Below are 14,074 nucleotides of genomic sequence, written 5' to 3'. Positions count from 1 at the left end.
ATATTGGTATATAGGCGAAGGGATGGTTGGTGGTGATTTTTAGAAAAATGTTCCCCCTTTTTATTTTTTTATCACAAATGTAACGAGATATAACACACACTAGCGCACAGTAGGTGGCGGCATGCACCTAAATAAAATGTGCGAACGACATGACACCAAAGAAGAAGAACACGATCTGCACCCGCCGCCCACAGTCAGGGAAATGTTGAAGCCGCTAGTAAACACTAAAGAGTAACCTTCTTTTTCTTTGTTCAGTGAGAGCGCGGGAAAAAGCAGAAGACAAGAATCGGTACATAACTATTTCCTTACGGTTAAACCTTAACTCCTACCCTAACCAACTATAATAACCCTACCTGAACCATTTTCAACTTGGGGTAGGGACGTCCCAAGGATTCCTGATAGCACGATCAATTTCCTTACCGTTATTTACCAGGACTTCTAGCTAGCATTACTTATTAGATATTGTGAAACTGTTTGGTTTTAAAATAATGGGTATGTGGTGCAGGATAATGCTTTAGAAAAATGACTCCTCTGGTCCAGGTAAAATGGTTAAAGTGTCTCTCCTACATTTTAGCGCCTTCGCTCCTGCGCCGTTCCAGGTCGTATATTTTGAATTGTGCGGTGCTGTGCGCAGCGCGGCACAATTCGTTTTTCTGCCAAACGAGCGACACCCCTCCTCAACTATAAAGTTGTCACTTTTACTATAAAGTTGAGGAATGTGTCCGGATGAATATTCTGTAGCTGAAACTCTAAAATTAACATGTAGTTATGGATGCACGGACTGACATCAGTATGAAAGTCATATGACATCAATATTATATTTAGTGGACATCAATATGGTAGTTATATGACATCAATATCATAGTTTGAAACATATTTTGAAGCTATAGATAGATTGTTTACAAACATTTCAGCAAAAAACAACTTATAGTTTGGGTTAAAAGTCACATAACTAATAATATACAAAATATCATGACTTACTTTGTTGAAAGAAACGTTGGAACGAACCGGTATTATCAGCTTGTTAAAGAGACCATCCTTTTGCTAGTTCTGTGTGGGTCAATACTCTTGACTTTGCTCTTGGCTGTCTGTTGTGGCTCAAATAACCGTGTATTAATTATAGATTGGGGAAGGCATACCCGACTACTTCAGCTACCTTTGTTAATTACAACGCCTTCTATGTCAACGTGGCTTTCCAGTGAGCGATATTACTTTTGACCTTTTGATAACTTAAAGAGGCAAGACAAGAGATCAATATAATCATAGCAATATCATGTAGGCTAATATCCTAGCTATAACCCAGTAGTAGTGTACTAACCATGCGTCATAGTCTTTTGCCTGATACAACTCTTAAACACAGCGGTCACTCACTGTATATTTTGACTTGACACAGTAATTAACCTGTGGTTCCATCTCGTTCTCCAGGTGCTAGTTTGATTTCACCTGACAACCTGGCCAGCACCAATAGACTCTCCCATGACAATAAGCCATACCTCTCCGGCTAATAGGAAGTAGATTCTGCCTGCCAATGAAGCAGGGCTGTGTTCAGTTCATTAAACGTTTTACTACGTGCCTGAACGACACACTTCTCCCCAACTGTTCTTTGAGGGGTCTTTGCTCCTGTTTGGTGGTTGTGGCGATGTGTTGCCCGACCGTTGAGAACAGCACAGTTTTCCGTTCAATCAAAAGTTGCATGCCGTTGTGTCCTGCTGAACACAGCCATAACTTGAGTCTCCAGGAGGAAAGCAACTTAGGCCAACAACAGCCAACCACCCCAGAGAGGAATGGCGAAGGAGTTTCTGCTGGAGAATAAACCGCTCCTAACAGAGATTCTGTCAGCGGAACCCGACAATATTCTCCAGTACGCCCATTCAAATAAACTTGTGGAGCAGCGTGGCTACAACATCCTCTCCCACCTGCAATCCAGTCAGCCTCCAGAGACTACAGTCATCAAGCTACTGGACATGCTGAGAGAGAGAGGAGAGAAGTACTGCCATGGTTTTGTGGCCCTCCTACATAAGCAAGAGATCATCGCAAACTTCCCCAGACTCAAAGAGCTGGACTGGACCACCTTCAAAGACTCTAGTGCCCCTGACCCATCCCCAGTCCCACCAAGCATCAGAGCAGGTACAGCCCTGCCCATCTAATCTAGTCTAGAATGTTGCTGACTGTTGTGAAGCTTATTGTGCCAACATGGCACCTATTAAAATTCCTAATCTCAAACGGAGTATCCCTGACTCTGAATATCTAGGTTATGCATGTCTATAGATGTATTTCCTTTCAAATGCTGCATTTTGTCCCTCCAATCGGCTCCATAATGGGGAATTTGCAGGAAGTAATCAAGGCCTGCGGCTACATCCACAATGTCTCAGCAGTGAAGAGAGGGAAGAAGACAGGATATTTCAATGCCGTTTTACAGCAAGAAGATGAGAGCAGGACTCTGATCGTTTTTCAGCCGCAGCTGCGAGACCGCTTTGCCACAGCAGAGAGTCGCAGGTAAGTTGGGTATGAAGGGCTCTGCAAAGGCTTTGAGTGCTATGTGATGAGGAATATCTGTTATTCATCTTTTATAATGCATGTTTTTTCAGAACTCCAGTGAAGTTGGTGAAAGTGGTGCTCCGGCCATCCATAAGCAGAAACAACAAGATGCAGATAAATGTTTACATACACATCCACATTTTCCATCCTCGAAGATTTACCCTTCAAATTCAACAGCGACCTTGACGGGAGGGTCAAGGATGTGGCGCTAGCCGACCTTCAAGAGGACAAAGAAAACACAGAAAATGCTGTAAAACAGAAGGTAGCTATAATAATAATAATTCACTACCAATGAAGTACTGTATGTTTAAACTCTAACCTTGTCTAGTTCAGTGCCCTGTAATGTATTTCTCCTTTTGGTGTTTTTCTTGCATTGTAGGTGAACGTTACAGTGGAGGTGATTCAGAAACTGAAAGAGGGCCATTGTAAAACGAGATTTAACAAAAGCATGCCCATGGTGGAATACCTAGTCGGTCATATTGTAGATGATTCAACAACACTCACAAACCTGACCGTGTGGGGTCGTGAAAACACGGTCGAAGAGGGGAAATGGTACCGGGTCACCAATGTTTCTGTTGCTAAGTATGGGGGTAAAACCGTGCTGAACACAACACCAGAATCTACTCTGGTCAACGTGGCCAGCGGTAGGAAATGCGATCTGCCACACAACATGGTACAGCCTGAGAAGTTTGAGGGGAAAATCATTGGATACTGGTTGTCCCAAGAGTACACTTGCCCAGAAGCGCACCACCTGGAGAGGGTGGACACCACTGAAAAGATGGTGACTTGTAAGCATTGCCCTATGTCGTACATACTATCCCTGATGGGAAGGATAACTAGAGGGAAGCTCTCCATACAATCTGATGATCTGGTCAGCCGGGTGTTCACTGTAGAGGACCATGTCATCAGAAATGTTCTGCGAGGAAGGTGGGAGGGGAGAGAGTCTCTGAAGGACATTCAGGACGCGCTGGTCGAACTGCCACCAGTGACAGTTACTGTTCTCAATGGTCATGTGTCAACCATTACAACTCAGAGTCAGGATGTCACCACACAGGATGAGAAGAGGAATATTACTGCGCAACAGCGCGTTTAGTCTGGACTGATGGTTTTATTTTGATCTAACCTTGATCTAACTAGGCAAGTCAGTTAAGAACAAATTCTTATTTACAAAAGGCCTCCTGGGGGACGGGGATTAAAATAAAGACAGGGGCGTGGTTCCTTTAGTCATTTTGATATCACCTGGGCCACTACTTCAATATGTCTTAGATGAAAAACGGCAAGCTGAAAATGTAAATAGATTGATAATAAAAAATACTTTTAAAATGTTTCTTTTTATAATGTGTCAGTATGTCTGGTACTTTTATATGTCCAGGTAAAAGCTCATTTTGTATTTCATTTTGACATTTGTTTAAAACAAGCTCTGTTAAGCGAATAAAATGGAGATTGAAAAACGGTGTCAATGAAAATAGCACTTGTAAAAACACAGGGAACTGAAAGCCAAACAGACTTGGGTGAAGTGAACACATGGCTGTGCAGTGTAGATATCTAACCAAGAGCTGAGCAAATATAAAACAAAACTCATCCATTTCCTTTATGTAGAAATAAACTAACTAGTACAACTGAGAAAAAAACTATTTAATCAATTTTAGAATAAGGCTGTAACATAACAAAATGTTGAAAAAAATCAAGGGGTCTGAATACTTTCTGAATGCCCTGTATAAAAAACCACTCTAAGTAGTAGGACTGTACCATACTCTCAATACCTATGTAGTTAAAAGCAGTAGTCTGATCACAACAAAATATGTTCTAAAATCCAACTCTCACTCCTTTTCTCCCTGGTGAGGAGCATTGATCAGTACCCCTGTCATCCTCAGGTCTGTGGCTTGCTGGCTGTCTCCTGTACTGGGTCTGGGTACCCTGGGTCTCCTCTTCCACTGGGGCCTGGCTCTCCACAGGGTGATGACAGCTCTAGTCTGAGTAGCAGCAGCAGTCATGTCTGACCTGTTTACACCCACAAACAGACTCGGCTGGGCCCTTCCCGTCCCTCCAGAGACCCCACCCAGCCTGTTAGTTGAGGTAGCATTGTTTTGGGCCAAACTCTTGGTCGAGGAGCTTGACTTGGTGCGTCCCAACCTCACTCTAGACACGTCTGTCCTTAGATGCTGGGAGGAAAGGCTCTTGTTGAGAATGACTGATTTGACTGGACTTCCATCTTTCTCTGTCCTGCTTTTTCCACCCTCCATGCTCTCAATGTTCACTGTATTGATGCTTAGACCTTGTAAGCCAACGACCATAGTGTCCTGAGGGAGAGGTACTAGGGCATCGGCTGAGCCCTCGGAGTTGAACATACTCAGGGAGGGAACCACTCTGGCTGCTCTGTCCAGCAGAGCTACTCCTGGGACAAACAGCTCCAGTCTGTGCTGCTCTGAGAGCTTTGGATGGTCAAGGGAGGAGGCCAGCTTGGGTGTACCCTTCCCCCCTCCGCTGCTCCATGTTAGGGGGTTGTAGATGACGTATCCGTCCAGAGGGCAGGAGTTGGACCTCCGAAGCAACGGGTCGACACAGTCTGTGTGGAACTGTAGTAGGGAACAAAGATGGATCAAATTCAGTTACTGTTCTCGCCGTCCATATCAGGACACAGTACTTCCATTCAGAACGTACTCAAACTAGTCCAGAATTTAAAAGTGTCAACAGGAATTTTAGCATTTTGGTTTTGGGGGACTTAGAGTTAAAGACAGGGCATCACCCACTTTAGACTTACTCTGTTGACCTTGTGGTGGCAGAGCAGGAGGCAGTTTTTTAAATTATTTTTATTTTACCCCGTTTTTTTTCACCCCAATTTCGTGGTTTCCAATTGGTAGTTACAGTCTTGTCTCATCTCTGTAACTACCGTACGAACTCGGGAGCGGCGAAGGTCGAGAGCCGTGCGTCCTCCGAAACACAACCCAACCAAGCCGCACTGCTTCTTGACACAATGCCCACTTAACCCGGAAGCCAGCCGCACCAATGTGTCAGAGGAAACATTGTACACCTGGCGACTGTGTCAGCGTGCACTGCGCCCAGCCCACCACAGGAGTCGCTAGTGCGAGATGGGACAAGGACAACCTTGCCGGCCAAACCCTCCCCTAACCCGGACGACCCTGGGCCAATTGTGCGCCGCCCCATGGGTCTCCCGGTCGCGGCCGGCTGCGACAGAGCCTGGACTCGAACCCAGAATCTCTGGTGGCACAGCTATTTTTAAATGTTTTATTATTTCACCTTTATTTAACCAGCTAGACTAGTGGAGAACACCTTTATTTAACCAGCTAGACTAGTGGAGAACACCTTTATTTAACCAGCTAGACTAGTGGAGAACACCTTTATTTAACCAGCTAGACTAGTGGAGAACACCTTTATTTAACCAGCTAGACTAGTGGAGAACACCTTTATTTAACCAGCTAGACTAGTGGAGAACACCTTTATTTAACCAGGTAGACTAGTGGAGAACACCTTTATTTAACCAGCTAGGCTAGTGGAGAACACCTTTATTTAACCAGCTAGGCTAGTGGAGAACACCTTTATTTAACCAGCTAGACTAGTGGATAACACCTTTATTTAACCAGGTAGACTAGTGGAGAACACCTTTATTTAACCAGCTAGACTAGTGGAGAACACCTTTATTTAACCAGCTAGACTAGTGGAGAACACCTTTATTTAACCAGCTAGACTAGTGGAGAACACCTTTATTTAACCAGGTAGACTAGTGGAGAACACCTTTATTTAACCAGCTAGGCTAGTGGAGAACACCTTTATTTAACCAGCTAGACTAGTGGAGAACACCTTTATTTAACCAGGTAGACTAGTGGAGAACACCTTTATTTAACCAGCTAGACTAGTGGAGAACACCTTTATTTAACCAGGTAGACTAGTGGAGAACACCTTTATTTAACCAGCTAGACTAGTGGAGAACACCTTTATTTAACCAGGTAGACTAGTGGAGAACACCTTTATTTAACCAGGTAGACTAGTGGAGAACACCTTTATTTAACCAGCTAGGCTAGTGGAGAACACCTTTATTTAACCAGGTAGACTAGTGGAGAACACCTTTATTTAACCAGGTAGACTAGTGGAGAACACCTTTATTTAACCAGCTAGGCTAGTGGAGAACACCTTTATTTAACCAGGTAGACTAGTGGAGAACACCTTTATTTAACCAGGTAGACTAGTGGAGAACACCTTTATTTAACCAGCTAGGCTAGTGGAGAACACCTTTATTTAACCAGCTAGGGTAGTGGAGAACACCTTTATTTAACCAGGTAGACTAGTGGAGAACACCTTTATTTAACCAGGTAGACTAGTGGAGAACACCTTTATTTAACCAGCTAGACTAGTGGAGAACACCTTTATTTAACCAGGTAGGCTAGTGGAGAACACCTTTATTTAACCAGGTAGACTAGTGGAGAACACCTTTATTTAACCAGGTAGACTAGTGGAGAACACCTTTATTTAACCAGCTAGACTAGTGGAGAACACCTTTATTTAACCAGGTAGACTAGTGGAGAACACCTTTATTTAACCAGCTAGGCTAGTGGAGAACACCTTTATTTAACCAGCTAGGCTAGTGGAGAACACCTTTATTTAACCAGGTAGACTAGTGGAGAACACCTTTATTTAACCAGGTAGACTAGTGGAGAACACCTTTATTTAACCAGGTAGGCTAGTTGAGAACACCTTTATTTAACCAGGTAGACTAGTGGAGAACACCTTTATTTAACCAGGTAGACTAGTGGAGAACACCTTTATTTAACCAGGTAGACTAGTGGAGAACACCTTTATTTAACCAGGTAGACTAGTGGAGAACACATTTATTTAACCAGGTAGACTAGTGGAGAACACCTTTATTTAACCAGCTAGACTAGTGGAGAACACCTTTATTTAACCAGGTAGACTAGTGGAGAACACCTTTATTTAACCAGCTAGACTAGTGGAGAACACCTTTATTTAACCAGGTAGACTAGTGGAGAACACCTTTATTTAACCAGGTAGACTAGTGGAGAACACCTTTATTTAACCAGGTAGACTAGTGGAGAACACCTTTATTTAACCAGGTAGACTAGTGGAGAACACCTTTATTTAACCAGGTAGACTAGTGGAGAACACCTTTATTTAACCAGGTAGACTAGTGGAGAACACCTTTATTTAACCAGCTAGACTAGTGGAGAACACCTTTATTTAACCAGCTAGACTAGTGGAGAACACCTTTATTTAACCAGGTAGACTAGTGGAGAACACCTTTATTTAACCAGGTAGGCCAGTTGAGAACACCTTTATTTAACCAGGTAGACTAGTGGAGAACACCTTTATTTAACCAGCTAGACTAGTGGATAACACCTTTATTTAACCAGGTAGACTACTGGAGAACACCTTTATTTAACCAGGTAGACTAGTGGAGAACACCTTTATTTAACCAGCTAGGCTAGTGGAGAACACCTTTATTTAACCAGGTAGACTAGTGGAGAACACCTTTATTTAACCAGCTAGACTAGTGGAGAACACCTTTATTTAACCAGGTAGGCCAGTTGAGAACACCTGTATTTAACCAGCTAGACTAGTGGAGAACACCTTTATTTAACCAGCTAGACTAGTGGAGAACACCTTTATTTAACCAGGTAGGCCAGTTGAGAACACCTTTATTTAACCAGCTATACTAGTGGAGAACACCTTTATTTAACCAGCTAGGCTAGTGGAGAACACCTTTATTTAACCAGGTAGACTAGTGGAGAACACCTTTATTTAACCAGGTAGACTAGTGGAGAACACCTTTATTTAACCAGCTAGACTAGTGGAGAACACCTTTATTTAACCAGGTAGACTAGTGGAGAACACCTTTATTTAACCAGCTAGGCTAGTGGAGAACACCTTTATTTAACCAGCTAGGCTAGTGGAGAACACCTTTATTTAACCAGGTAGACTAGTGGAGAACACCTTTATTTAACCAGGTAGACTAGTGGAGAACACCTTTATTTAACCAGGTAGGCTAGTTGAGAACACCTTTATTTAACCAGGTAGACTAGTGGAGAACACCTTTATTTAACCAGGTAGACTAGTGGAGAACACCTTTATTTAACCAGGTAGACTAGTGGAGAACACCTTTATTTAACCAGGTAGACTAGTGGAGAACACATTTATTTAACCAGGTAGACTAGTGGAGAACACCTTTATTTAACCAGCTAGACTAGTGGAGAACACCTTTATTTAACCAGGTAGACTAGTGGAGAACACCTTTATTTAACCAGCTAGACTAGTGGAGAACACCTTTATTTAACCAGGTAGACTAGTGGAGAACACCTTTATTTAACCAGGTAGACTAGTGGAGAACACCTTTATTTAACCAGGTAGACTAGTGGAGAACACCTTTATTTAACCAGGTAGACTAGTGGAGAACACCTTTATTTAACCAGGTAGACTAGTGGAGAACACCTTTATTTAACCAGGTAGACTAGTGGAGAACACCTTTATTTAACCAGCTAGACTAGTGGAGAACACCTTTATTTAACCAGCTAGACTAGTGGAGAACACCTTTATTTAACCAGGTAGACTAGTGGAGAACACCTTTATTTAACCAGGTAGGCCAGTTGAGAACACCTTTATTTAACCAGGTAGACTAGTGGAGAACACCTTTATTTAACCAGCTAGACTAGTGGATAACACCTTTATTTAACCAGGTAGACTACTGGAGAACACCTTTATTTAACCAGGTAGACTAGTGGAGAACACCTTTATTTAACCAGCTAGGCTAGTGGAGAACACCTTTATTTAACCAGGTAGACTAGTGGAGAACACCTTTATTTAACCAGCTAGACTAGTGGAGAACACCTTTATTTAACCAGGTAGGCCAGTTGAGAACACCTGTATTTAACCAGCTAGACTAGTGGAGAACACCTTTATTTAACCAGCTAGACTAGTGGAGAACACCTTTATTTAACCAGGTAGGCCAGTTGAGAACACCTTTATTTAACCAGCTATACTAGTGGAGAACACCTTTATTTAACCAGCTAGGCTAGTGGAGAACACCTTTATTTAACCAGGTAGACTAGTGGAGAACACCTTTATTTAACCAGCTAGACTAGTGGAGAACACCTTTATTTAACCAGCTAGACTAGTGGAGAACACCTTTATTTAACCAGCTAGGCTAGTGGAGAACACCTTTATTTAACCAGCTAGACTAGTGGAGAACACCTTTATTTAACCAGGTAGACTAGTGGAGAACACCTTTATTTAACCAGCTAGACTAGTGGAGAACACCTTTATTTAACCAGCTAGACTAGTGGAGAACACCTTTATTTAACCAGGTAGACTAGTGGAGAACACCTTTATTTAACCAGCTAGACTAGTGGAGAACACCTTTATTTAACCAGCTAGACTAGTGGAGAACACCTTTATTTAACCAGGTAGACTAGTGGAGAACAAGTTGTCATTTACAACTGTGACCTGGCCAAGATAAAGCAAAGCAGTGTGACTCAAACAACAACACAGAGTTACACATGGAATAAACAAAAATGCAGTCAATAATACAATAGATAAGGTCTATATATACAGTGTGTGCAGATGAAGTAGGATACGGGAGGTAAGGCAATAAAAAAATAAAAAATAATAACAGTATGGGGATGAGGTAGTTGGATGTGCTATTTACAGATGGGCTGTGTACAGGTGCAGTGATCTGTGAGCTGCTCTGACAGCTGGTGCTTAAAGTCAGTGAGGGAGATATGAGTCTCTAGCTTCAGTGATTTTTGCAGTTCGTTCCAGTCATTGGCAGCAGAGAACTAGAAGGAAAGGCGGCCAAAGGAGGAATTGGCTTTGGGGGTGACCAGTGAGATATACTTGCTGGAGTGCACGAGTGGGTGCTGCTATGGTGACCAGTGAGCTGAGATAAGGCGGGGCTTTACCTAGCAAAGACTTATAGATGACCTGGAGCCAGTGGGTTTTGTCAACGAATATGAAGCGAGGGCCAGCCAACGAGAGCATACTGGTCGCAGTGGTGGGTAGTATATGGGGCTTTGGTGACAAAACGGATGGCGCTGTGATAGACTGCATCCAATTTGCTGTGTAGAGTGTTGGAGGCTATTTTGTAAATGACATCACCAAAGTCAAGGATCGGTAGGATAGTCAGTTTTACGAGGGTATGTTTGGCAGCATGAGTGAAGGATGCTTTGTTGCGAAATAGGAAGCCGATTCTAGATTTAATTTTGGATTGGAGATGCTTAATGTGAGTCTGAAAGGAGAGTTTAGAGTCTAACCAGGCACCTAGGTTTTTATAGTTGTCCACATATTCTAAGTCAGAACCTTCCAGAGGTGATGCTGGACGGTTGGTCAGGTGTGGGCAGCATCGGTTGAATAGCATGCATTTAGTTTTACTTGCATTTAAGAGCAGTTGGAGGCCAAGGAAGGAGAGTTGTATGGCATTGAAGCTCGTCTGGAGGTTAGTTAACACAGTGTCCAAAGAAGGGTGATGCAGTGCCTTAGACCACCGCGCCACTCGGGAGGCCCAGGTCAGGGCAGTTTATCTAACTCTTAACCTTGTGGTGGCAGAACATGTCAGGGTCCATTTACCTAACTCTTTACTTGGCGGTGACAGGATCATTTGAGTTAAGTCTTTACCCTGTGATGGCAGGGCAAGTGTCTGGCCTGCTGCCCTTGCTGGAAGCTCTTCAGGCAGATCCTACACTGCTGCCCAGGGTCCAGCAGGGGGCAGCCTCTCCTCACCCTGACCGAAAGAAGGCTCCTGACCAGGTGCTCTGGCAGTGGGTCACTCTCAACAGGAATCATGCTGAAGGGGGAGAGGAAACCAGAGACTCATGGGCTATATTTTAACGGCAGGAAGCTTAGTGGTTAGAACGTTGGGCTTGTAACCGAAAGGTCGCTGGTTCGAATACCAGTGAAAAAATCTCTGCCCTTGAGCAAGGCTCTTAACCCTAATTTACTCCAGGGGTGCTGTACTACTATGTCTGACCCTGTAAAACAACACTTTTCACTGTTCCTATCTGGTGTATGTGACAAGAAAACTGCACTTAAATATGAATCACAATGCTTATTGCAGCAGGTTGTAAAGTGTAACAGCCTGTATGTGTGACAACATTTTGCACTGTCTAAATGTCATTCAGGGTGTTCAGGCACTGAGCATAATAATCTATTTATACAGGGTTCTCACAGAGATTCCAGTGCTCACCTGTCACCCACTGACTGAGTGGTCATCTCACGTGGTTCACCCAGTGTGTTGAACACACACTGACCCAAGGACAGCCACTTCGCAGTCCTTTTCTGATGGACATAATAGCTGATGTCATAAGTTTATCATGTCTACTTCCTGACACAAATATATGCAGAAATGCTCACAGAGTCTAACTGAAGACTGCTTACCGTACGTATGGCAAACGCATGCTGAGGGTGACAGCACCTTCTTATACAGTCCTCGCAAAGGTGATAGTACCGGCAGACTGTGCACCTAAAGGGAAGTCATAGACATGAATAGTTGATCCACAACAGTATAGGTAAGTGGATGGGGGGAAAGTACGTAAATTTGAGCTCAAGGTCTATTGGAACTGGGCATTATGACAACAAGACTTACTTGAAGCACTTGCCAGTGATGGGGCAGACCCTGCAGTTGTTGCAGGGCACCCCGAGGTGTCTGTCGGGCCTCTCTCTCTCAGCAGCTGTGTGGAGCTTAGCCACATTCCTCACCTGCTCCAGGAGCAGCTTGACCGGCCCAAAGTCCTCCCGGCACAGCGGGCACTTCACCATGGCTTCCCCCTCCCCCTCCGGACGTGCCTGGTGATCTGCCCACACCTTCATACAGGATATATGGACGTTGTTGCCACAGCCAAACCTGAGTGAGAGGACATAGGGGATGACAGTTGGTGGCAGAAGGCATTTTCCCTCCCACTCACATGTTCCCCTGTTGTTGCAGTAAAACAGTAGGTCAGTTCAGGCACATTTCCCCTATCCTCAAATCACTTTCCTTTGTGTTCTCCATCATATCATTAAGATCTAGTAAGCATTTAATAGGTATACCAAGGGTGGCCCAGTAAGTGTGTTGACATTATAATACACGTGATGATCTGACCTGCAGTAAGACACAGGCAGACGTTTCCCCAGCAACTCCTCTTGACAGATGGGACACACATCCTCGGCTTCGATCTCCTTCTGTCTGACCCCCCCGTCCCCCTCAGCTGGGTCTGGTCTGGGGTTAGGGTCAGCCTCAGAGCAGGGTGGGTGTACAGGCCGGGGGGTTCTGCTCCTGTGTAAACCCTGTAGCAGCTCCAGGATCTGCCTTTCAACCAGGACCTGCTGGAAGCAATCTGCAAGTGTACATACCAGAGGGCACAGTAGAGTTTAAGGATATGCTGTTAAAAATCCAATCATTTCTACAGAGTGCCTCGGGTTTGAATTGCAATTTGGCATATGCATTGTAGCCTATGTTATGTCTAAGTGAAACTTACATTCATGTTCTCTAGGCAGTCGGAATTTCCGCAATAAAACCCTACATTGAGAGTAGAATTATTGTACAGAATGAGCATGCAATATCTTTTATGTGTGATCGGTATGTTTTCTTCGTTATTACCAGCAGATGTGTTTGCAGAGGTCTCTCTCTTTGTGGAATGTTGAACAGGTACACGTATGAGGGTCTCCCAAGAACACCTGTGGAATATGTAAAATAGGCTACCTGATTAAGAATTAAGAAAGTATTTCGTGTCAAAATGTAAATAGGACTATAATGTTGATGATGTCAAGTTAGGATGTTGCACATGTAGGCCTACTTTGAAGTTTTTGGGTTCCCCCTCCTCTTTGAGTAGGAATCCGGTCGGACCATACTCTTTCAGGATGAACATGGTCGTGTTCAGGGCCTCGTCCTGGTGCCAGCTAACGGCATCACTCACGGTATTCTTCCAGACAGTTTTTCTGAACATAGCACAACTCTCACAGAATTTCTAGGGAAGAGGACTGAGGAGGAGACAAGACTAGAGCCATGTCTTCATACTAAGTCGATGTGCGTGCCCTGCTATATCAGCAAAGGTTTAAACTTTAGTAGCTAACTATGCAGCTAGCTAGCTTATTGTTAAACGCTCTGAAACTGACGTAAGCAGCAACAACTAATAGACACCTGTTTGCCGTAGTCATGGTAATCCAGAAAGATGCCTTGGTACATGTGTGCCCCCTTGTGAATTCATGCGATATTACATGCTATTTTTTTTAAACCGTTATTTAACACGGCCTACCACTAGAGGTTCACAATGATGTAAAATCATGACGCATTTTTTTATGGCCAGCATTTGATACCCAACCTGACACAACAGTGTCATGAACTTTATTTGTGTGTGTGTGTGTGATCAGTGCTGAGGGATTAGGTGAAGATAGCAGTGTGTACATCTGGGGTGCTGTGTCAGCCAAAGATCTGTCCACATTCTTATTTACAATGATGGCCTACACTGGGTTAACTACCTTGTTCAGGGGCAGAACGACATATTTTTCCTTAAATTTGTTTTCATCAGCTCAGGGAATT

At 43.7% G+C, this 14,074-nt stretch overlaps 1 protein-coding gene and 1 non-coding gene across 2 annotated transcripts; one reads left to right on the top strand and one right to left on the bottom strand.

The window, feature by feature from the left end:
* The first annotated feature begins 162 nt into the window (after positions 1-162).
* LOC110528739 (uncharacterized) lies at positions 163-3,861 on the top strand. The gene is made up of 5 exons (XR_016497475.1): positions 163-289; positions 1,426-2,144; positions 2,252-2,496; positions 2,589-2,800; positions 2,918-3,861. It is a non-coding gene; the product is annotated as an uncharacterized LOC110528739 (transcript).
* Positions 3,862-4,158: 297 nt separating this feature from the next.
* Positions 4,159-13,800, bottom strand: LOC149982211 (E3 ubiquitin-protein ligase ZSWIM2-like). Its single transcript, XM_090239819.1, has 9 exons — positions 13,332-13,800; positions 13,136-13,212; positions 13,014-13,054; positions 12,638-12,872; positions 12,143-12,400; positions 11,935-12,019; positions 11,744-11,835; positions 11,176-11,344; positions 4,159-5,114 (listed from the first exon to the last, which is right to left on the bottom strand). Exons 1-9 carry the CDS (start codon positions 13,479-13,481, stop codon positions 4,359-4,361), a joined length of 1,863 nt encoding a protein of 620 aa, XP_090095945.1. The 5' UTR covers positions 13,482-13,800; the 3' UTR covers positions 4,159-4,358.
* Positions 13,801-14,074: the final 274 nt, after the last annotated feature.

This window comes from Oncorhynchus mykiss, chromosome 7 (assembly GCF_057628025.1).
Source record: "Oncorhynchus mykiss isolate SJ-2025 chromosome 7, ASM5762802v1, whole genome shotgun sequence".
NCBI classification, from domain to species: Eukaryota; Metazoa; Chordata; class Actinopteri; order Salmoniformes; family Salmonidae; genus Oncorhynchus; species Oncorhynchus mykiss.
The sequence above is the reverse complement of the archived record's forward strand: the minus strand, read 5'-3'. Positions and strand labels throughout refer to the sequence as shown.